General features: G+C 44.0%; 1 protein-coding gene across 2 annotated transcripts in view; it reads right to left on the bottom strand.

Moving 5' to 3' along the window:
- AGBL1 (AGBL carboxypeptidase 1) overlaps positions 1-23081 on the bottom strand; it is a 407461-nt gene that overhangs the window by 197307 nt on the left and 187073 nt on the right. For both annotated transcript variants that reach the window (XM_080980323.1, XM_080980324.1), the window contains exon 19: positions 4829-4958. In XM_080980323.1, the coding sequence (XP_080836449.1) occupies positions 4829-4958 (130 nt within the window). The remainder of the gene's footprint in view (positions 1-4828; positions 4959-23081) is intronic.

The raw sequence follows: 23081 nt of genomic DNA, 5'->3' as shown, positions 1-23081 counted from the left end.
AGATGTTCTAGACCACAAAAACTTATGTCGTAATAAATCTGCTACTCTTTAAGCTCCACAACTCCCTCTATTTGTTTATTTATGTAACAGACTAAACATGGCTTCCCCTCTGGACGTACACGAGAGTGCCCCTATCTTCACCTGTCAAATGCTGGCTTATATGACTTGGTACCTGTATCAGAGCTATGGTGCAAGCAAAGCACCTCTGATTCAATCCAGTAGGAGGCAGTGATAAGCCATGTGGACTTTTGTCCACAAATTATTAAAGGGCCATGGGAACACCAAAAAGTTAAGGTGGGCAGCAATAGGAAGGCTACACCATTAAATATCTCAAAATTCTACAGCTCATAAAAATGACACTTGGAGCAACTTTGTATATATAATCTATTAGCAGAAAGTGCCCAGTGCTGCTCGGGTATTCTGAGAAACAACACAAAAAAAGTGATTTTAAAATGGATAGTGTAATTTGGGTTGTGTGTATTGGTCTACCATCTTGATTCAAAATGGTGCTCAGCATCCAAACATTGACAAAGACCACTGCCTGCCCCTTGGGAAACCTTGTGCTGAATTTGGCAATGATATCTCAAGGTGTGGATGAACCCACAGAGAACAGACAAATGGACAGACAGACAACCCACTTTCCAAAATGGTGTGGTCTACAAATGTACCAAACTGAGAACTGATTGGGTGGGGGGGAATCCCTTCGGAATTTGTACTAATAAAGTTAGGTGGTTTAGGAAACTACAAAAGCTTACTCATAATTTTGAACAGGTTTATCATATATTTCTTTCACATTTTGGTGATAACTGTTGTGTATTTTATCCAGACTCGTTAAGGAAGCTCATCCTCTGTTGGTTTGGTAACTTTCTGAGCAGTGGTTCAAAAATTATTAAGGCTTCCATGTTCTATTAAAGCCCAAGGCAGCAACTACTGGTAAATTAATGTGGTGTCTGCAGTCGGCCACATAGTGGGCACTATGCACAATATCTATTCATTTAGCTATGGAATATGATAGTAAAGTGCAGTGGTCAGATGAGGAGTGGCCAACCTTTTGGGGCCATGAGAAGGTGCTATGGGTCCTGAACAAACATACCATACTTTTCCGTGTATAACACACCCCCTATTTGGGGGGACTCAAAACCTAGTATTTTAACAAATTTCCTTTTAAAAAAACTGGGAAATTCATTTATTAAAAACCCTGCTGTCTGAAGGCTAGAGTTAAGGCTATATTGTTGGCTCAAGCGCCACAAAGCTTAGAAACTGGAAGTTAATGCTGATGCCTTAACAGATATAACCCTGTGATCAGCAAAGATGTTGCACAATCTTGCTATTCTTTGCATCAGTATCTGGCAGGATGGTTCAAACAGTGGGAGATGAGGGCCTCTTTTGATGCAATAGGAGTGAGAGTGGTGGTACTCCTCATGACCTTGGGTGTGGTACATGAAGCTCTGTTTCCAAGCACTGTCATGATGGGTGATTGTGCCAGTAATGAAAAATATCAAAGCAAGTTTTGAAAAACAATTCGTCCATTAAACAGACAACACAAAAGGTAAATCTTGGCAGTGTGCAGGCAGTCAATATTCTGATTTTTAACAGGAATGAATTGCTTAATGATTCCGATTTCAGTGCATTTGTAGGCCAGTGCCTCTCCGCTCCCCAACACCCAAAAAGTGCTCATAGGAGCTCATGTCAATTCCAAGTTAGTCAACTGAGCTCACAAGGCAACCACAGAAGTCTTGCAGCATGCTTGCCGGCAGAAATCTCAACGTGATAGCAAATGGACATTTTGTTCTTGTTCATCATGCGGCAGTTCCCAAACCAGAATCAGAAAGCTGAACTGTCAAGTCATTCAGTTTTGCTTTGGGACTTACAGTCCTGACTTCAGGACTTCAAAGCAACCAATCACTTGACATCAGTTTGGCATCAAGCAAATGGAAGACAGGCAGGCCCTCCCATTGGTCAAATTTGAATTGCTAGGTTAGGGCTCAGTAAGGTGCTGAACCACAGAGTCAAAACGGTTCCCCATCCTGGTCTTAACCCATCCTGCCAGCTATTGATGTAAGCAGTAAGCAGGCTTATGCCAATTCTCAGGAAGATTCATCTGCAAGTACAGCAAGACATGGGACCATGGCTCTGTGGCACAGCAACTGCCTTGAAAGCAGAAGGTTCAATCCCCGACATCTCCAGGTATGGCTGGGAGATACTCTCTGCCTAAAACCCTGGATAGCAGCTGCCAGGCAGTGTGGACAATACCGAGCTACATGAACCAACATCCTGACTCAGTATAAGGCAAGGTGGGGCATTTTTGGTTCAAAGCGCTCCATCCTCCCTCTCTGAACTTGGGCCTGAAAGACCAATAAAAGGTTTGGCCAGGTGGAGAGGGTTGTAAGCAAGAACAATTTGTGACATTGCACAACAGAATTACTGATCACAGGGCACACCTGGTAGTTAGTTTCCTGGCTTTGGAGAGCTAGAGAAAATATGAGATAACCTTAACTTGAGTCTTCAATTGGCAGGTTTGTGTGTGTGTTTTCACTATTGGATATTTTTCTCTTCTGGGTACAGTGTCCTGGGAATCCTACCATGGCAGAACTTAACAGAAAAGTATGCCAGGCCTGCAGTTCCTTTCCTTCCCAGGAAAAAGTGATCAACAGTTCAGCTGCTTGCCCTATCGAAAAGCTGTTAGTTTCCTTCTTTCTATTCCTTTGCTCCTTTAAGCTGCCATTCCCGCTTTGAAGAAATGGGAGATGGGGTGCTGTCCACATGTCACCAGGACAAATGAGACCAAAGTACTTCACTGAAATCGTTTGGCTATTGGTGAACTTGGTTCTGTAAGCTCCCTTGGAAAATAAGAGGTTTACTTCCAAAGCAAGGAGGAAAGGTGTGTGTGAGAAAGCATGTATAAACTAAAATCAATGAACCCTTCAAAGGCAGGGAAAATTCAGTTCTCCAACAGCCTGTCATGTTCTAAAGGCCAAGAAAGAGTGAGACAAAGGAATCAATAGCCAAGTCTAAAGCTAAGATTTGCTGAGAGCTTGCAATGGCCTTTTCGCAAAGAGACGCAGCTCCAGGCCCTTCTGGACTCCAGGGAGTGAAGGCAGATGGCAATGGTAGAGATGGAAGGATCTGTCAGTTTCAGATCTATCTTTTGCTCGTTTCCCCAATCTTAAATTCCATTCTCCACATTTCAGCCACAATTTGCAATTTTTTGTTTTTCAACCCTCATGAAAATTCACCAGAAATTTTAGTGCAAACTTCTCCTAATAAACACATTCTGAGTATGCACTTTCAACTAATGGAAACATTTTTGCAGGCAGCTTCTTCAAACAGAATGCAATTTTTTGTATGTTATTTTTACAAATATGCTGTTTTTTTATGTACACTTAATCCTACATATATGCATCTTTCGTAAACATTGTTTGTGAATTCAAAGGGATGGCTGTGCTTGAGTTCTCATATTGTTTCAGAAAGTGCAAATTTCATAGATTCACATTTAAATGTGTCAGGGGCTGGACTGAGGAGGAATGGTGGGGGCCACCACCCCTTCTCCTGATTCTTCCCAAGAACAGGAGGACAGTATAGATTTAGATCAGTGGTCTGCAGAAGGGCATGGTTCAGAGGCTGCAGAGAGCAGAGCTGGGAAATATTGGAAGAGGAACAGCAGGAAGAAGAAGCAGCGCCAAGGGAGAGACAGCTGACAGACTCGGTGTCCTTGGAAAGCATTCGTAACCCCCCTTCTCCCAGGACCAGACAGGCATTGAAGGTAGTACAGCAGAAAGCTCAGCGGCAGAAGACTCAGATTAGCCGACATAGGACTAATGTAGAGTAGGGGAGATGAAGGAGGAGGACTACAGTTGGAGCAATGCCATTTCTAGAGAGAGGCTACATTCTTTTGTCCCTCACTATGATTATTGAATAAACTAATTGGTAAGAACTCTTCTCTTTTTATCTGCTTCTTTGCTGCCACCAGAGGAGGGTTCTGATTCCCCAAAGCCTGACAAAATGTGAACATAAGCAAACTTCCTGTCATCTCTACCCATGGATATTTACACTTGTGGGGTTCTTCCTATCTTTCAATCCCATATTTGCATAGGTGGGCTTAGTCAAGGGCACTTTGGCTTAGCTTTCACAGAGGCTATACCATGGGTGGAAAGTCTGTAATTTATTGGAAGAGCACGTGCATTGCATGCAGAGGGACCCAGGTTCAGTTCCCTATATTCCCTTGTTGGTTTATCTATGTATCTGTTTATCTATTCATATTCTTTGATGCATTTTAATCTGCTCTTACATAAGGCTGACTACAATATATAAGGATAAAATCAACAAAAGATCCATAAAACATCATTAAAACCACAAATAAAACCAATATCAGTCAATACTAACTAGTTAAAAGGGGGGAAATATGATTTTTCTTTTAAAAAAGTATTAATAAAAGTTAATTGGCATTATACTGTGAATTTCTGCTAACGAAACAATTTTTGAAAAACAATCTCCCCTAATAAAATGCTCTCTTTTGGGGGGGGGGGTCATTGCTTAACTCACTTGAGCTCAGTATATGCATTTTTTATACACATTTATAGGCTGGAGAACTGTACTGTGAAATTCGAAGAAGTGCAAATTTCAAAGGAGGACTATCTTTTGGTACATGTATTGTTTTGGAAAGTGCACAGTGGGTTGGTTTGCCTTTAAATGTGAACTAAATCCAATGTATCTTTCCACTCGGAGCCCATGTTGTGGTGGAGGGTCACAGGTCCCCCGCCTCTGCAGCAGAGGTAGATAATAGTCTAAGGATAGTTGGGCAAAGAAAATACGAACGACAAAGACTCACCACTGGAGTTCGGCCTTGAGTACTGAGATAGTAAAGGAGGCCCTTTGTGTGGTAAATGGTGGGCTGGCATGCTGGACTGGGATTCAGCCATCGCCTATTCAAGTCATCTGCGCTTAAGGAGCATCGTTGGCTAGAATCAAAGAAGAAGAAGAAATCTAAGAATGAAAAAAGAAAAAGATTGAAAACCGCAACTCGGTAATCCTCACAAAAAGTGTTGAGAGCCAGGGCAGGCTTGGCTACTCACACTGTTCTTTATTCCTGCACACTTTCAATTTTGATGGAATTGAATGAAGTCAAATCTCCAGAGTTGTTTATTTTAGAAGCTTCATTTCTGTGCTGTATTCATTATCACTTTCTTTGCCTGCTGAGGCATGTACTGTTGGACTTAACAATATTAGGGGCAGTCTTATTTTTACAGCGAGAGCAATATATGTAATTCAAAAAAAGACTCTTTATTGTAAAATACTTTGCAAACATCCGTACCTAAGAGATGCTACACAGGAGTGTTGCTTTAAATAACTCCCTGTTGGTTGTATAATGTGAGCGGGGCTCTATGGTGACGCATTTCTCCCCAGGTACAACTTGACCAGGGCTGAAAATTGGCCTTATATATCCTGAAATATATTCTAGACTTGCAGATATCCAATGAAGCTGAATACTGGAAGCTTCAAGACAGATAAAAGAAAGTACTTCTTGACATAGCGAAACTATGAAACTAGCACCCATAGGAAGCAGTGGTGGCCACCAACTTTACAAGAGGATTGGACCAATTCATGAAGGATAAGTCCAAGCATAATCTTCAGCCTGGGGGCCACGTTCCCTGGTAGGGAGGTCCAGAGGTCATATACCAGTGGCAGAGAAGGTGCGATAAAAAAATGGGAAGAGCATTGGAGGTGGTTCTTACCTTTGATCAGTAGCTTGTACATTCCAGTCGTGCAAAACCCAGGTTTTCAGAGACACACACACCACACATCCCTCCATACTCCTTGCATACAAGCTATTGGCTTTATCATACTTCAATGACACATTCCAACCAAGCAAAAGCACTCAAGGGAGGGTGTGGCCTGTGAGAGGGGGTGTGGCCTGGGGAGCATTAGGGCCTGAGTTCCAAAGGCCAACTAGGGAGGCTAGAGGGTAGCTTTTGGTCCTTGGTCTGCAGCTCCCAGCCCTGCTTTAACTGCAGCATCCAGAGTGTTTGAACTGGGAGTCATTTGCATAGCAGCTTATGTAAACCACTGCTAGATTATATAGCCTTTCTGTTGTGTACAGCCAGAAGGGGCTCTCCAGTTACTATATCCAAATCATTATCTAGTTTTGTAAAATATTAATGGTCTGTACTGAGCACAAAGTTACAGGCTTTTATAGATTGCCAGAAGTATTGAGGGTTTTATTTCTCATTCTGCATAAAGCAATTTATTACATACTTTGCCGTTTGCTTTGTTTTTATAATAATGCCTTAATTTAACACCTTTTTTTAAAGGAAAGGCAAATGTGCCTGAGGCTTTCTTCATTATTATTTTTTTACAGCATCACAAGCTCCACTAGAGCATTATTCCTTTCTTTCGACTCTCCTTCTTGACCCTGCAATTTTAGTCATCTGCCCCCTTACAATGCATGCTGTAGATAGTAAAGCACTTGCAGTTTCTCATCCTCAGTGAACTGAAATCTGCTATTAATGAAAAACGGTGCATTCTGTACAGCTGGTGTCCATCTCATTCATACTGGCTGGGGCTGGTGGGAGATGTAGTCCAAAACATCTGGAGGATTCGGGGAGATGCTCGAGGGCAGCGGAAGCTAATATCATGCCCTGCAGATGTGGCTAGATTCCAGCTCCAACCAGCCACAGCCAACATAGACAATGATCAGGATTCAGGAACCCATGAACCGGTCTGATAACTGAGTCAGACCACTGGTCCATTTAGATCAGGATCATCTACAGTGATTGGCAGCAGCTTTCCAGAGTTCCAGACAGGGATTATTCCTAGCCCTACTTGCATGCCCACCAAGTGTCCCAGAACAAAGGTACATCCCATATTTACATGTGAGATCGGGGTGGCCATGTTAGGTGTCCTACTCTCGCCCAGGAAAAAGTGCTTTTCATAGAATAGAATCATAGAATTTTAGAGTTGGAAGGGACTCTCAGGGTCTTCTAGTCCAACCCCCTGCAATGCAAGAATCTCAACTAAAGCATCCATGTTTTGGGGGGTGAGAGGGCAGAACGGGTCTCATGACTCGCCTGGGAGCACGCCCTGGAAGATGCACATCCTGAGGGGTTTTTTTATCTGACAGTATGTACTTGGAGACACCAAGGATTGGAACTGTGAACTTTTCCATGAAAGCAGATTCTCTACCAAGAAGCTAGAACTTCTTCCTTCTTCCTCCTCTTCCAGTGTGTGCCAACAACCAAGCTGAGAAAAAAGGAAGCTTCCTATGTTCCTATGAATTTGATCCTGTTATTGTTGTTATTGATGATGATGGTGGCATTTCCCCACAAATAAACAGCTATATCTTTGTGGGCTTATTGTCAAGGCTCAATTACTAGAGCCACACTGAGCTGAGGAAGATGTTGTCAATATGCATTCACAAGCTGCTGTACAAGACAATGAAAAACAGGAAGTTGCCTTATATAGAGTCCAACCATTAATCCAACTAGCTCAGTATCATCTGCAATGGCTGGCAGTGGTTCTCTGGGGTTTTAGCAGTTTTCCCCGATCCTATCTGGAGATGGTGGAGATTGAACTTGGGACCTTTTGCATGCAGAGGAGATACTCTGCCACTGGGTAAAGGACCCCTGGATGGTTAAGTCTAGTCAAACTGGACTATGGGGTGGCGTTTGTCCACAGACAGCTTTCCAGGTCCTGTGGCCAGCATGACTAAACTGCTTCTGACACAACGGAACACCGTGACTGAAGCCAGAGTGCATGGAAATGCTATTTACCTTCCTGCCGCAGTGGTACCTATTTATCTACTTGCACAGGTATGCTTTTGAACTGCTAGGTTGGCAGAAGCTGGGACAGAGCAAAGGGAGCTCAGCCCGTCATGCAAACTCAAACTGCCGACCTTCTGATTGGCAAGTCCAAGAGGCTCAGTGTACCTCACCCTCTCATGACCAAGGGGGCAGTGGCTTCATGGGCACCAGGTGACAACCTTTACGAGCCCCATTGGGCTCATGGGAACCACACTGGTGATCTCGGTTGGAGTGTTGAACCTGGGTTCAAATTCCCAGTCAACCAAGAACCTCACTAGGTGCCTGGGCCAGTCACGGTCGCTTAGCTTACCCTAACTCCCAGGGTTGTTGCGGGGATTAAATTAGGAGGGGGAGAACTATAGATGCTCCCTTAAGCTCAGGTGGGATATAAATGCCACAAATAAATAAATGAACCACTGCCTTGTGGTGATGGTGGGGGTTAAGTTCTCTTTTGGAATGTGATGTGCTTCTTTTAAGGTGGGGAGGACGAGTGATGGCTTCCCGCTCCTTTGTGCTTCTACTGAGAACACGGCCCAGAGATTCCATAATGTGCCGACACAAAGCTCTCCTTCCCCTTGTTCCTTGGCAGGAGCCATTTAGCCGCACATTGCATTGATGCTGCCCCATGCTGCTCCAAAGGCATCCTGGTGTGTACTTGCATCTCTTTCCCTTCTATAGATATTCTTGCCCACTGCCGACACTGCTTTCCTCACTCTTATTAGGATGCGCAGTGAATTGCAAAGCGGCTCTCCAGCTATCAAACACAATATGTCCCTTTAGATTTTTATAGCTGGCTGTGCCCCAGGTGCTATTATTATCAGTCCTAACATCACTCACTCCATATGATGGGCCCTGTCTTTCTAGTTATCTGTAATGGGCAGAAGATTTTGGAATCAGTTTTATCTCCCTGCTGCAGCGGCATTTTCTCCCTAAGAAGTGACTCGTGACTCCCTCCTGCTCTCTTTGTCTCTCTCATTCTCTAGTGTTTCATTCTCTTCCCTTTTGTATTATGCCTACTGTGGTTTTCTGTCTCCTTATCAGTGTCTGCATCTGAATTTGTCTTTGTTTCCCTCCCTCCCTCTCTCTATTTGTCTTTCCCTTTCTCACTTAGCGTTTCTTTTGCTGAATCCTTCTCTCTCTTTTCTTTCTTTTTTTATTTTTAAAAAACACAAATCTTTTCCTTTACTTGTAGCCAGTTCAAATGTCAATCCTATATACCAGTCCTCACCAACCTGGTACCCTCTAGATGAGCTACATTCACACCTTACATTTAAAGCACTGTGATACCACTTTAAACACAGCCACGGCTTCCCCCAGAGAATCCTGGGAAGTGTAGTTTGTTAAAGGTGCTGAGAGTAGTTAGGAGACCTCAACTCCCCTCACAAAGCTACAATTCCCAGAGCATTTAATAATCCCTCTGCATGGGAGTAGGGGGTCTCCTAAGAACTTTCCACAGCCTTAACAAACTACAACTCCTGGAACTCTTTTGAGGAAGCCATGACTGTTGAAAGTGGTACCATAGGCCACATTCATACCATACATTTAAAGCACTGGATAGCTTCTGATATTCATATGCTCTCAGGACAGTTCAAACCAGGGGTAGCCATAATTGCACTCTCCAGATGCCTGATGGGAATTGTAGTCCAACAAGATCTGGAGTGTACTGCATTAGCAACCCCTAGCAAAGACCATTGTTCAGTGGCAGAGGGTGGGAGCAGGTGGCACTGTAGCCTAAACCACTGAGCCTCTTGGGCTTGCCAATTGGAAGGTTGGTGGTTTGAATCCCTGTGACAGGGTGAGCTCCTGTTGTTCTGTCCCAGCTCCTGCCAACCTAGCAGTTCAAAAGCACGCCAGTGCAAGTAGATAAATAGGTACCGCTGTGGTGGGAAGGTAAACGGCGTTTCCGTGCATTCTGGTTTCCCTCATGGTGTTCTGTTGCGCCAGAAGCGGTTTAGTCATGCTGGCCACATGACCCAGAAAGCTGTCTGTGGGCAAACGCCAGCTCCCTCGGCCTGAACCAAGATGATATCTATTAATTGCTCTACCCATTTTGAAAACACTTAAACAGTTTTAACAATGAAATCACAAGTAGAGTTCGGGGGAGGCTTGTCTGAACAGGTGTCTCTTCAGGGCCTGGTGTGATGTCACAACAGGGATGGGCCCTCTCATATTTCAGCAGGGAGGGAATTCCACAACTCACAAGAAAAATCTTATGTTGCCATAAGCCAACAATCATCAGGCCTTGGCAAAATTAACCAGGTCCCATCAGCTGATCACAATGCCCTTCACGGGAAGTGAAGTAGAATACTTATTTTCAGGTAACCTGGTGTGGAGATTTAGGGTTTTGTATGTATGTAGCAGGCTGTGCAGATCCCTCAGCACTAGTGTGATATGTGTCTGATGAAAATATGAACAGAGTGCACCCCCACACCTTTAAAAGGGCTATATTTAACTTGCTAAGGGGCCTATAATCAGGGTATAAACTTGGAAGTTAATGTGGTGAGCTTCCTCCATATTTGAAGGAGAATGGGAAGTTTATTAGGTTACCCCCATGACAGTAATTGTCACAGGGAAGCTGATCAATTGTGCCATTCCCTTTGAACAGATCTTTGTGCCTTCCACACATAAAAATCCAGGGAGGATACATAAATGTGAATTATTTTATGCTTAACATGATTTAATGCAGAAATATTTTTTCAATCTGCGAACAGCAGAGAATACTGTGATTAGGCAGTTGGGCGTGTTCTGGGAGCCTAAAGAGCAGGCTGGGAAATGAATCAACATTTTTTAAAGCATGGAGAAAAAGAGAGGTACAGATGGGAGGGATCCCTTTTGTCATTCTCTCTCTGAAAATGTGGTTACATGAGACAAGATGTAAAATATAGCAACTTCCGAGCTTGTTTCGTAGATTAAACAGATTAAATTGGTGAAGGATTACTGGTGAGAGCATGTTTAACTGCTGATATTGAAAGTTACTATCTATTTTAGCTCTTGTTTGAAAAAGGTGTGTATGTGATATTTAAAAAACATATACAAAGTAGTATACGTACAAAAATACCATTTAAAATACATAAAACATTGGTACAAAACAACTGCAGCAAAATTAATAAATCAACTCCAGGTGTGTGGGGGGAAGGTATCTTGAACTGCCTCTAAAAAGATAATGAAGGGCATGCAGACCTCACAAAGGAGGATCTTCCAAAGCACTAGGGCCACAGCAGAAAAGACCCTGCTTCTCATGAAAGTTTATCTAGGATTCATATGAGATGGAATTTGAAGCAGGACCTCACTAGCAGATCTTTTTTTTTTTTTTTTTAATCATATTTATTAAAATTTCCAATAATAACAGAATAAAGAAGATAGAAAAGATAAAGAAAAAAAAGAAAGAAAAGAGACCAATTTTAAACCCTTATTTTCATAACCTTCTTTCTGGGACTCCCTCCTTCCCCTCCCGACTGTATTCCCCTTTCCCTACGTTGGTTCCACAAGTTCTCATTCCCAATTTAACCTAATATGTTATGCCTAATAGCCAATTTAAATTACAATCTTAACATCACTCCTCACCTTTAACAAAATAGAACAAAGATTTTTTTCCCCAAAATCTACCCCGTTTCCTTCCACGAATTCCCCCTTTTCTTTTTTTTCCTAAAACTTGTTAAATCAAAATACCAAAGTTATATATCAAAAAAAAAAAAAATTAAAAGATAGAAAATAGAAGAAGGTTCCAGAAGTTAGTTACATAGCCTTTGGATTCTAGAATTCCCCCTCCCTTCCCCGGTTTAGATTCCCTATGTCCATCAGTCTGTATGTTGTCGGCCTGGAGGTCTCAAGTCCACAGCCAAACTTTCTCAATTCATCTTGCCGGTTTTCTTTAAATTTACTTGTTTTGATAATGTTTAATTTCAAAAGTCCGGTCTAATCGAGGCCTTTAATTTCCCTTGATCATTGTTACTCCTCCCATTGTTCTTGCCGTGGCGTAGTTGGTCCTTTACTCTTTTGTTTCTTACTTTCTCAGGTTTCTGTCTTGTTCAGCTGCAAAACCATTCTTATTCTGAAATCTAGTATCTCTACAGAGGTTTGTTATTCAGGAGCTTACTTAAATAGAAAGATTCTATTGTGTTGTCACCTCTGTAGACAAAACAAATATTTCAGTTTTGCTACTTTCCCAGGAGCTAAGACCAGTAGTACACATCCCAGAGTAGTTTTCGATATACGCCGCTTGTAATGTCCCAAAGCCCCTCTAGAGGGATTGCAATAACTTTGTGTCCTCTCATCCAAAAGTCAAATTGTTGTTTCTTTTTCCACCCGACATTTTGTATCCATATTTATATCCAATTGTATCAAAATTAACCAGCAAAGTACTTGTAGCAAAGTCCTCTTTATATTCTCAAGATTTGACAGCTACTTTGACAGCTGTCAAACTCTCCATCTCTCTCCGCCAGGTTCTCTGAATCGCCCCGGTTCCCGGGGGGGGGGGTTGCCTTTTCCCTCTCACCCTTGACTCTCCTCCAGCACAATTCTTGTAATGATTCCATCGTGGAATTTGGTATTTTTAATCAGCAATAAACTTCTGAATTGATCTTGGTTTCTCAGTCCTTGTTTTAGCATGTTTACAATCAGGGAGGGGACTGACTTCCTTTTTAGATCCCCCCCGCTCGTGCCGAATCCGAAAAAAAAAAAAATTCCTTTTTTTTTTTCCTCCTTTTGTACCCGGTTACCCAATTACTCACGGGTTTTTGTTAAATGTCCGAATTTCAAATGGAAGAAGCCAGCGCTCTCCGACGAATGGCATGCGGCTGCACTCGGCAGGGGAAGCGATAGACTCAAAGTACCACGCCACTCCCAGGCACCCGATCCGTAGCCTTTAAAAAGGCTCCTTCACGAGTCGGGAGGGCGCTGACGGTACCAGCCGAGTCCCCATGTCCACGGGCCCCGTGCCCGTGGTTTTTAAGGGTCCCCGCGTCGCCGGCGCGGTAGGACCCAGCCCCTGCCGAGCCGACTCCCTCCGGAGCTCGGAGGGAGTCCGCCATTCGGCGATGGCGCCAACCCGGAAGTCCCCTCTCACTAGCAGATCTTAACTGCAAGTAGGGATGGGCAGATCAGTCTTCCAGTTTTGCACCTGTTCATTCATTAGTCAGTTCCATCCTGTTTTCACAGGAATCTGCTTTAAAAAAAACAACACTTTTGGAAATCCACATTTTAATGCATTGTACCACAAAATACACATTTTTGGTATGCGTTTTCACTTGCAATTTCATATGCTTTCTGAGGTGAGCCAAGAGCTCCAGAATAACAAAGGTTAACTGCGGTCTGATCCAGGATGTGTGAATTCCATTCAAAATGCAAACTGGAAGAAATCTTCCAGCATCTTTTATACACAAGATGTTCCCTTAGATGGCCTGGCTGTAAGCCTTTGGGAGGGGGACTATTATGGGGTGTGTGTGTTTTCCTCTTCTTTTTAAGCTGTTTTGGTTCTAATGTGATATTTTGACTGGGCACTCCAAAGAAATATATAAAGTTGCCCTTTCTCCTGATAATAAGCTGCAGCTTTCATTTATCAAAGAGCAAGTTCTCCCCTCTCAGCAGGAATGCCATTTAGGAAGGGCCGTGTCTCTTGTCCTTTGGATTCCCGCCCCCACCGCCCCTTAAGAGCTTATTTCTGGCTCACTCATGGGTTCTTCATACAGACTGACTGGTCTTATACATAATTCAACAGGCCTATGGATTACAAATGTCAAATGTACAGATGCTTTTTTTAAAAAAAGTGATTGTCTCATCTTCTCTGTAGTGATTGTGTAGAGTGCTTCAAAGAAAAAAGGAGAAGCATTAAAAATGCACTTAAAACATACTGGTTTGGGGCAATTTAACCACAAAGTATCACTAGACCTCTTAAGAAGAGTTTGTTGGATCAAGCCAATGGTCCATCCATTCCTGCATCCTGGACTCAAAGTGGCCAATCAGATGCCTGTGAGAAGGCATCAAGCAGGACCTGAGCACAAGAGCACTCTCCCAACCTGTGGTTTCCAGTAACTGGCATTCTGAAGCTCTACACCCTGCCATCATGAACGCAGAGCATGTTCCCACATGTGGTTCCTCCTGTGTACCCTCTTGTTCTCTTCAGATCTCTTCCCACAGCTGGACCTGAAACTGCATTCTTTTCTCCTTCACCTTGACTGAAAGCCATAAAACAAACCTTTAAATGTTTTGCGAGTTGTTTTTCGACCTTAAGCCAAATTCCATTGTATCTTGGGGTAGTAAAATGTCCCCTAAACACACCAAGGTTGTGGCCTTAGAAGGAATCTGCTATCCTATATTAGTTTACATTTTTGAGAGAGAGAGAGAGAGAGAGAGAGAGAGAGAGAGAGAGAGAGAAGCTCATAAGGTGTATTGCATCCCAATAAGTTGGCATGGATTGAGACAAAAGCAGGGAGGATACTGGAGTAGAAATAAATAAATAGCTTGCTAGGGACATTCTTTTGCTGTTTCCATGAACAAAACTCTGCATGGAAACTTAAATATTCATCCCCAATTCAGTTTTTTCTCAGAATTTCTCCCCTGGTGCTTTATACATACAGAAAAAGGAAATGGTAAGTGGTAAGTGGCTGAAATTTGAGGACACTGTTTTAACTATTGAACAGGTGACAACATCCTAAGATACGGTTGAGGAACTGGTGACCTTTCAAATGTTGTTGAATTCCAGCTCCCGTCATCTTTGACCATTGACCATCCTGGTTGGGGCTGAATGGGAACAGGAGTCCAGCAATTTCTGGAGGGCCACAAGTTCCTCACCCCAAGTCCTAGAAGGACTATCTGCTTCTGTGGAAATTCTGCAATAAAAATTGCACTAGGTTGTAATTGCAAACCCAAGGCCTGAAAAAGTCATTTACACTGAAGTTGGCTGGGAAAACCCAGCCAGATGGGCGGGTTATATATTATTATTATTATTATTATTATTATTATTATTATTATTATTATTTGATAAGAACATAAGAGCTGGGTTAGATTGGACCAAGGGTCCACCTCATCCTGTTCTCCCCAGTGGCCAATAAGCGTGGTAGAAATGCAATAACCCTCCTTGATTGCTTCTCCCAACAGCCAACAATATGCAAATGTATTTAAATACAACCAACTGATAGGTTAAAAGATAGACCAAAAGACAATATGTTATTCAGCCAACAGCCCTGGAAAAATGGACTACAGCTTTTTAGCAGCTATAACAAGAGATCACCATTTATATATCTCTACAATATTATTAGCAGTATACGCCGGGTCAGCCTAGTGTAAAGCTGCAGAACATCTCCTGAGCCTTTTGTCATTTCCTCCTGGAAGTCATCAGTTCTGCACCTGGGGCAGCCAAAGGGCTTTCATCAGCATGACACTCAGAGGACTCTTCACCCTGATCGACTCAAGGAGACAGAGATAGGTGATGCTGTTGCTTTGCCAAGGGATTACAACACTTCAGACCATTGCAAGCACACATAACAAAGCACAGCTGGAAAGCCTCAGGGCATGAGCAGGTGTTTTTCATGAAGGAATCTCTACTGGTTTGCTTAGTTGCACACCTCCTTTGTCTATGCAATCCCACCACCCCAGAACTAGAAGAAGCTAACAAGACTTGGGGGCTGGGGCAGACCTGTCGACTCCACACATAATCATGGCAATAACAAAATAAGGCACCAGCTGGCTGGTCAACGCAGCATCACTAATAGAGCAAAAAGGCGTATTTCCAAACACAGTCAAGAAGCAAGAGGGTTTAAGAGGAAGAGGCCAGGCCGGGTCAAAAGGATTCTGACAAGATGACTCACACAGCTCTACTCCCATTCAAGATTAATGGTCTGCTTGCAATCCGGAACCTAGTCAAATGTTCCAAAGGCACAGTCCTCAGAATCCCCAGGGAGGACCAAATGTTTCCATTCTTTCCCCTGTCAGCTGTAAAGCTAGGAAGGAGGATTCAAGTCTCGCCTTCCCACTTGCAACACTTCACAGATGAAAATAAGGTGCCGCTTTTACTTCTTATTGTTAGGTCAAGGTCACCATCGCGTACATCCCCCATAACACACGGCCAAATACTCCTCCATTTGCTGCATGCTGGGTGATGTCCAACTGTGGGAGTCTGCTTGGGCAACAGCTATTCTGCTAGCAGGAATCCCATTCTCAGCATAGAATCTAATGGGTGTCTTGCAATTGCAAAAGGGGTTGTCCTATCCCTGGCACAACTGCAACTTCTATACCTGGTAAGAGTTAAGCATTGTGCGCTACCTCTAACACCACTACTTGTGCAACAACGTACCGTAATCTCCTCTTGCACTAACATTGCATTGGATCTTGTTCCCTCAAAGGGTGGGCTGAAATTTCTCAGAACAGAATTTCCTTGACTAACACTTTGACAGTCTTCTTTTTTCTTGCTCCACCCAAATGCCCTCCTTGTATATTTTGGGCGCAACTCTGCATCCAGTTTTAATATTGCTTAATATTATTTTAATATTGTTGAAGTCAGCTGGACCCTCCCCCTCCCAGTTCTCTCTACGCTCATGCCTTCCTTCATCTGCTAATATGAACTAACAATTGAGTTTCATTCAACGTTAAATGAGCCAGAATATTGCTGAAGAGAATTTTCTGGGGGAAAACAGCTGGAGAATTTCATCTATCTCCACCACACCATACTACCCCAGCAAGAATATTTAGCAAAATGTCCCTTTCACCCCTCACAAATAGCCATTTTCGCTCAACCCTAATTTTCTTATTGTATAGTCATCTAAACTCATCAGGTTTCTGAAATGGGGTTTGCTTGTACAGGGCATGTTCCACTTTTTTCAAAACTTGTGCTATTCCCTACCCTGAGGTCTGTTGACAAAGGGTGGGATATACCTTATTTAATTATATCGATAACATTTCCTCTTTAATTTCAGTGTAATATTAGTTTTTATTTTTATTTACCCCACCTTTCCTCCAAGGAGCTCAAAATGACATATACACCTGTCCCCACCCTCACCTTTATTTTAATCCCTCAACAACCCCGCAAGATAGGTTAGGCCAAGAGAAAGTGACCGCCCCAAGGTCACCCAGTGAGCTTCATGGCTGAGCGGGAATTGAACCATGATCTCCCATGCCCAGCATTCTAACCACTACCCCAATGCATCTTATTTCGCTCTTGATTCCTTGGGATTCCTGCAAGTGCTCTTGCAAAAAATAAATGCACTAGAGTAATAAAAAAAAAATCCACCTCCTTCTGCACACACAAAAACCAGAGTTTTAATTTATAGGGCTCCAGAATTGGGGCTGAGGCACTGCTTGACAGGCTGACTTTCTTGCCCCTGTCAGCCTCCTTCCCAAGTCTCATGGGGCTAGCAATTTTACACAGTGCTGACCATCGGGCAAAGAGGCCTCTGCCTCTTTCAGACAGAGCTTTCCCCCCCTTCTCCCTCCTCATCTATATTTCAACCAGCACACAAACGCATCAGAACTCATCTTGCCAAGTGACATTTGGCTGCCAACCAGCTTAATGATGCCGCTGAAGGTCTCCTTCCTGCTTACAGAGGGGAGACGTTGCACCAGTAGGGAGGGGGGGCAGCGCCTTCCCCATTCCAGCTCCCACTAATGAAGGCTCGGTGCATAATGCTTCCTCTCGGGCAAACGCTCTTCTGAAGCATTACTTTGTCAGCTCCCCCTTGCCTCTCGATAGCTTGAACACACTGCCACTAATTAGCGTAATGAGGTTTCGGTGTTTCACCTTCTACGTCTGACTGAGTTTTGTCATGCAGGATGATCCTTTCTTCTCAAGATAAATGATGCAGAGTCCAGGCCCTCTTTTACTCAGTGCATGTCTTGCTGCAGCTTCTCCGCGGTATTTACCATAGCAGGTCTGGTCCTGAAACCAAATGGTGGATTTGCACGTGAACCTATCCTGCAAAGGTTTGGGAAGGGGAGGGATCATGCATCGGTGTGGAGCCGCTTCACATCTTTCCAGCTGAATTATGCCCAAATATGAAAAGAAGGAGAGGCACCAACGAAGGGAGAACGGCTTCTGAAAATGATGGCATATGTGGAACTGGCAAGATTAGCAGCAAAGACTGGAGACCAAAATGACGAAAAATTCCTTGAGGACTGGAAGACTTTTATTGCGTATTTAAAGAACTACTGGATTGAGATGAAAACAAGAGCGGGACTTGAAATATAAGCAACAGTGTTAATTATTAAGATAAATGGGCTAAAATGGATGTATTGAATAGTATATGTGAAATATGCAGCATTCAAGGTAAATATGGAAACCATGGAAGGGGAGGACAGGAAGTCAATGGTTAAAGTAATTTATGGTCTATGGTTTTTTTTAAGGAAAAAATCAATAGATAAGTGGGTTTTTTAATAAAAAAAGAATTATGTGATCATAAGGACATAAGAAGAGCCTGTTGGCCCATCTAGTCCAGCATATTTTCTCACGGTGGCCAACCAGATGGGAACCAGATGTGGCCAACCAGATGTGGGAAGCCTGAAGGCAGGACCTGAGCACAAGAGCACTCAGCCTACCTGCAATTCCCGGCACGTGGCATTCAGAACCATTACTGCCTCCAGCTGTGAAGACAAAGCATACCCTTCTGGGGTAGGAGCCCAACTCATAGCTTAGTGAGAGATTCAAACATGGGACATCACTTGGGAGATTTCAAACCAGCAGAGGAAGAAAACCTCCAGGGACGACAGTATTTTGAGTTCAGTGTGGGTACCCTACCATCTGCTGAAAAACTGGAACTCGGAGGGTGCCTCTTCTGTTCTTTCCGTATTGGCACCATACCTCCTTCTCTTCCTAACTGCAAGAAATCCAACACCCTTTGGCCAAACCAAGGGCTCTTGGCTCACAACATTTCGTGTGGAGATAAGTGGTAGGAGTGTGTAACACATTTCGAGAAGTGCACACTGAGGAGTCGAAGGTGAGCGGCCAATGCTTGCACACAAACATACATACATACACACTGAGCACCTTCCATGGAAAATGCCTGAATAAATAATGGAGCTATTAAGTTATCCAGCTTGATACCAGAGAACTGAAAGGTGACTTGGTTCTTCCCAACAAGGCATTCACAGGGTTTGGACATGATTTACAGCAGAGATGGCCACCAGCTGCCATGCAAGAGGAGACACTGCACTTTCCCTGTAAGTAAATTATAGCTCTGTCAAGGCAGCATTAGCTGAAATATGCTGAGTGAACAAGGAAGGGTGCTGTTTGCTAACTCAGCTTCCTTCGCCGGGCAAGCAAAGTGTAAGCAAAAGAGAACCAGCAACTCTGTGATCTTCTGCAGCCATAAGGGCTATATCTCATCAGTTGAGCTTTTGCTGTGCATGCAGAAGGTCCCAGGTTCAATCCCTGGCATCTCCAGGTAGGGCTGGAAGAGACTGCTTGAAAGCCCAGAGAGCTGCTGCCGGTCAGTGTAGACAACACTGAGCTCAATTGACCAATGATTTGACTTAGCAAAAGGCAGCTTCCTTTGTTGGACCTATGTTCGTGGGAGTTCAATGATGCCATTCTAGCATGTACAGTTATCTGTGTATAGCACTTTATGACTTACACTGCAATCCTATGTAAGTCTCCCCAGAACTAAATCCCACTCCCAAATAAGTTTAGGATTGCAGCTGGGATTCTAGATGACAGGGATGGGGAACTGCATCCAGCCAGTGGGCCAAGTCCTTATCTCTGCCACCCGCTGCAGGGCCACCCACCTGTCCATCACCTGACATCACAGTGACAGATAAGTGAGTCATTTTGCTCACATAGTTTTAGATCAAAGGTGCAACCCTGCATTTTGTAAGCAGAGCCCCATGCACAGCACTTTGCCAGCACCGATGACCAGCTGACTGTTGGCGCTTGCAAATCCTAGTGCACAGGGCTTTGTGAGTGCCATGAATCAGCTGGCCAGCAGGGCTTGCAAACTGACTTTTGGCCCAGCCATGGTTTTACCTGCCCCACCACTGATGTGAAGTATAGGGCAGGTGGATGTGGCTGGGCTGAAACTGTCTCACAGGCCAAATGCAGAGGCCTGCCAAGATTGATTTGGCCCATGCTCTGAAGCTTCGCCACTACTGCTATCTATACACATGTACTGGAAGGAAGCCACATTGAACATAGTGGGATTTACATGTGAGAAGACAGGCGTCAGATTGTGGTTTTACCTTTAATCTACAAAGCGAGAAAACAACGAGCTTCGCATAACCAGAAGAAAGCAGGCAGAATACAACTGTCCGCAAGCGGTATCTTAAAATTATCTGTGATGCTGATCTTATAGATGCTAGGCCTGAGGTCTAGCCTGAGGTCACATTCCACCTTGAGCTTTCCTCTGGACCGTCCTCAAATGCTGGTTTAAGTGTTTTTTAAACCTTGCCTTCTGGGGTTAACCTGTGGCCTGAGGCTGTGGCCCTGAGGCTGACCAATTGCACGAGAGGCACCACCGAGGAAACATTTGCTGTTCCAAATTTTCAGTCACCAGAGAACATAAGTTCCAATTAGTAAAATGGTAACTAAGCCTTGTGTGCATATCCTCCAAGTGCCTCGATTTTCCAGGAACAGTCCTGGAATTACAAAAGCCATCCTGGCTTCTGATTTAACCCCAGAATGTCCCTATTTCCCTTTGCCAGTGCTGCCACCACTGAGCTCAGTGAGGAGGATTTGTTGGCGCTTGACCCAAGTCGCAGAGGGGGCGAGGGAACATCCTGTTGCCTATCCATGGCTGCCACTGCTGGCCTCCTCCCTTATGTAGCTTGTAGCAGCTGCTGGAGAACAAGTGAGGAAGAGGAGGGGCTGCCACCACCAAGGCCTAGCCCAGCATGACGCACTGGTTCTGAGGCGGAGGCAGAGGGCAGGGCTGCCCTTGGCAGGAAGGAATGGGAAGCAGAGCAGAGCACAAGGAGTCTTGATTTAGATAATAATATTTATGCCTCCACACCTAATCTTTCTCCCTTTCTAAAACTGATTTATTAGCCTGTGTTTTAGTTGGTGGGTGTGGAAAATGGCTCCATTTTCATCTGAGGGATGTTGGAGGGTATGTTTATGCACACTGTCATCTAAAAAATGTAACACAATACAACACACAAAACCCTTCCCTACAAAACAACTAAAAAGGGGAGGAGCCCATGCCCTTGTCACACCCCAAAGGTCAACCCAAAGAGATAACCCCTTTGGTATCTCCCCTTTGGAGTCACCGCTGGCAGAGCCACCCACCACCCCAGCAGTCTTTGCTTACGTCTTCCTCAGCGCCAATAAATGCAAGGTATGTTGTTTTGTGGACTGTGCAGGGCAGCTACCACCACTCAGGCAAATGACATATAGCCTCAGTGAGTCCTAGACCTGATGTCTCCCCAAAACAGCAGCTTCTTGGAGATGGCTGCTTCCCAAAGGGGGCTGATATTAAACTATTTATGTCTCCCCACTCTCCCTATCTCAGCTAGCTGCCTGCCTCCCATTCACCTCCTTCAGCTGCTGCTATGCATACCTTGGGTTAAGTGGTAACTTGGGTTAAGAACTTAATTCGTTCTGGAGGTCCGGTCTTAACCTGAAACTGTTCTTAACCTGAGGAACCACTTTAGTTAATGGGGCCTCCCGCTGCCGCGCAATTTCTGTTCTCATCCTGAAACAAAGTTCTTTACCCGAGGTAATATTTCTGGGTTAGCGGAATCTGTAACCTGAAGCGTCTGTAACCTGAAGCGTCTGTAACCCGAGGTACCACTGTAAATATAAATTAAAGCACCAGGACTACAAATGTCCAACCCAGAGCTCCATCAATGTATTTAAGCATCCTGTGTCGGGTTGTAGCTTGTTTGCCTCCGTTGCCGTTTCCTTACCAGGAATACGATCCTGGAAAAGACTGTTCCTAAGCATCTGGCCACACAGGGAAGCATGGAGCATGAAACACCAGGTGATTTATACAGACAAGGTAAGAAGAGGTAACTTGGGAGAAGGGAAACTCAAGAGGCAGAACAGGCAGCAACCGGCAGATTCCCTAAGCTATTTATTTCTTTGTTCCCTTCCTCATCATATGCAGCAACATGCCCCATACACTCCTTGAATGCTAATTTCCCGGTTTGGAGGGGGAAGTGGGCAGGGAAGGGAGGAAGTAAGAAAACAAAAGAAATAAGAGTACAAATTGCACATACATAACTGTTGCTCATCCAAGCAGGTTTTTTCTGGGCGCTTCACAGTAGTAAAGTTAAACGAAGCATTCAATGCACATTTATTAAACTAAAGTATCCATGGGAGAAACCTCAATGGGGCATGCAGCATTCTCCGCAGAACATTTGTAAAATAAATAAATAAGCAGACAGGAAAGTTGTTTTAACCCCGAATCTAAAAATTGCTGACTTTAGATTTAAAAATAAATAAATCACAGCAACTGCCTGTGTTGCTCCCTATGGTAGGGCTAGAGAAGGCAGAACCAAGGGGATCTGATTAGTCAGGGGTGGAGTCAGAACAGGAAATGCCTGATAAGGGGTGGAGCCTTAAAAGAATGGATATTGTGACAATCTTGAGCTGTTTTTGTGAGACGACAGCACTGGCTACCTAAGGGTTGGAGATAAATTAGCTTCCACTTTCCAGGGACATTGGCCAATCTAGCTCATATTGTCTACACCAGAGATGGAGAACTGTTGGCTCTCCAAATGATGCTCCCATTGTTCTTGATCTTTGGCCATTTTTGCTTGGGCTGATGAGAAATGGAATCCAACAACATCTGCAGGGCTGCATGTTCCCCAACCCTGGTCTACGCTGACATCTCTCCAGGGTTCCAGACAGGAGTCTTTCTCAATCTTATCTTGATATAGAGCACTGTTTCCCAAACTTGGGTATTCAGCTGTTTTTTTGGACTACAACTCCCATCATCCCTAGCTAGCAGGAGAAGTGGTCAGGGATGATGGGAATTGTAGTCCAAGAACAGCTGAAGACCAGAGTTTGGGAAACACCGATATAGACCCGGGGCCCAAAGTGGCAGAGCAAAACTCATGCTCTACTACTGAACTATGACCCTTCGTTTAGTAAGCAAACTCAAGTAAGGGACCAGCCACTTCACAGATCACACAACAGCTATCCTGAGTATGCCTACAAAATCTACAGTGAGCAAGGCTGGCAGCCAATTCTAGGTCTTCACCAGTAAACCTGTCGGATGTATGCATTTTCAAAGACACATTTGCCACATATCACATTTTACACCTAGAGAACCTTTGGCCAATTTCCTCTCCCCAGTGGAGTTGCCAACATTTTTAACCAGGCCCAGATCCTGTGTCTTTAACAGCAACATGATTAGCAGACAA

Source organism: Podarcis pityusensis (genome assembly GCF_964106645.2).
Source record: "Podarcis pityusensis genome assembly, chromosome: 14".
NCBI classification, from domain to species: domain Eukaryota; kingdom Metazoa; phylum Chordata; class Lepidosauria; order Squamata; family Lacertidae; genus Podarcis; species Podarcis pityusensis.
Note: the sequence above shows the minus strand (reverse complement) of the source record. Positions and strands in the feature narration are given on the sequence as shown.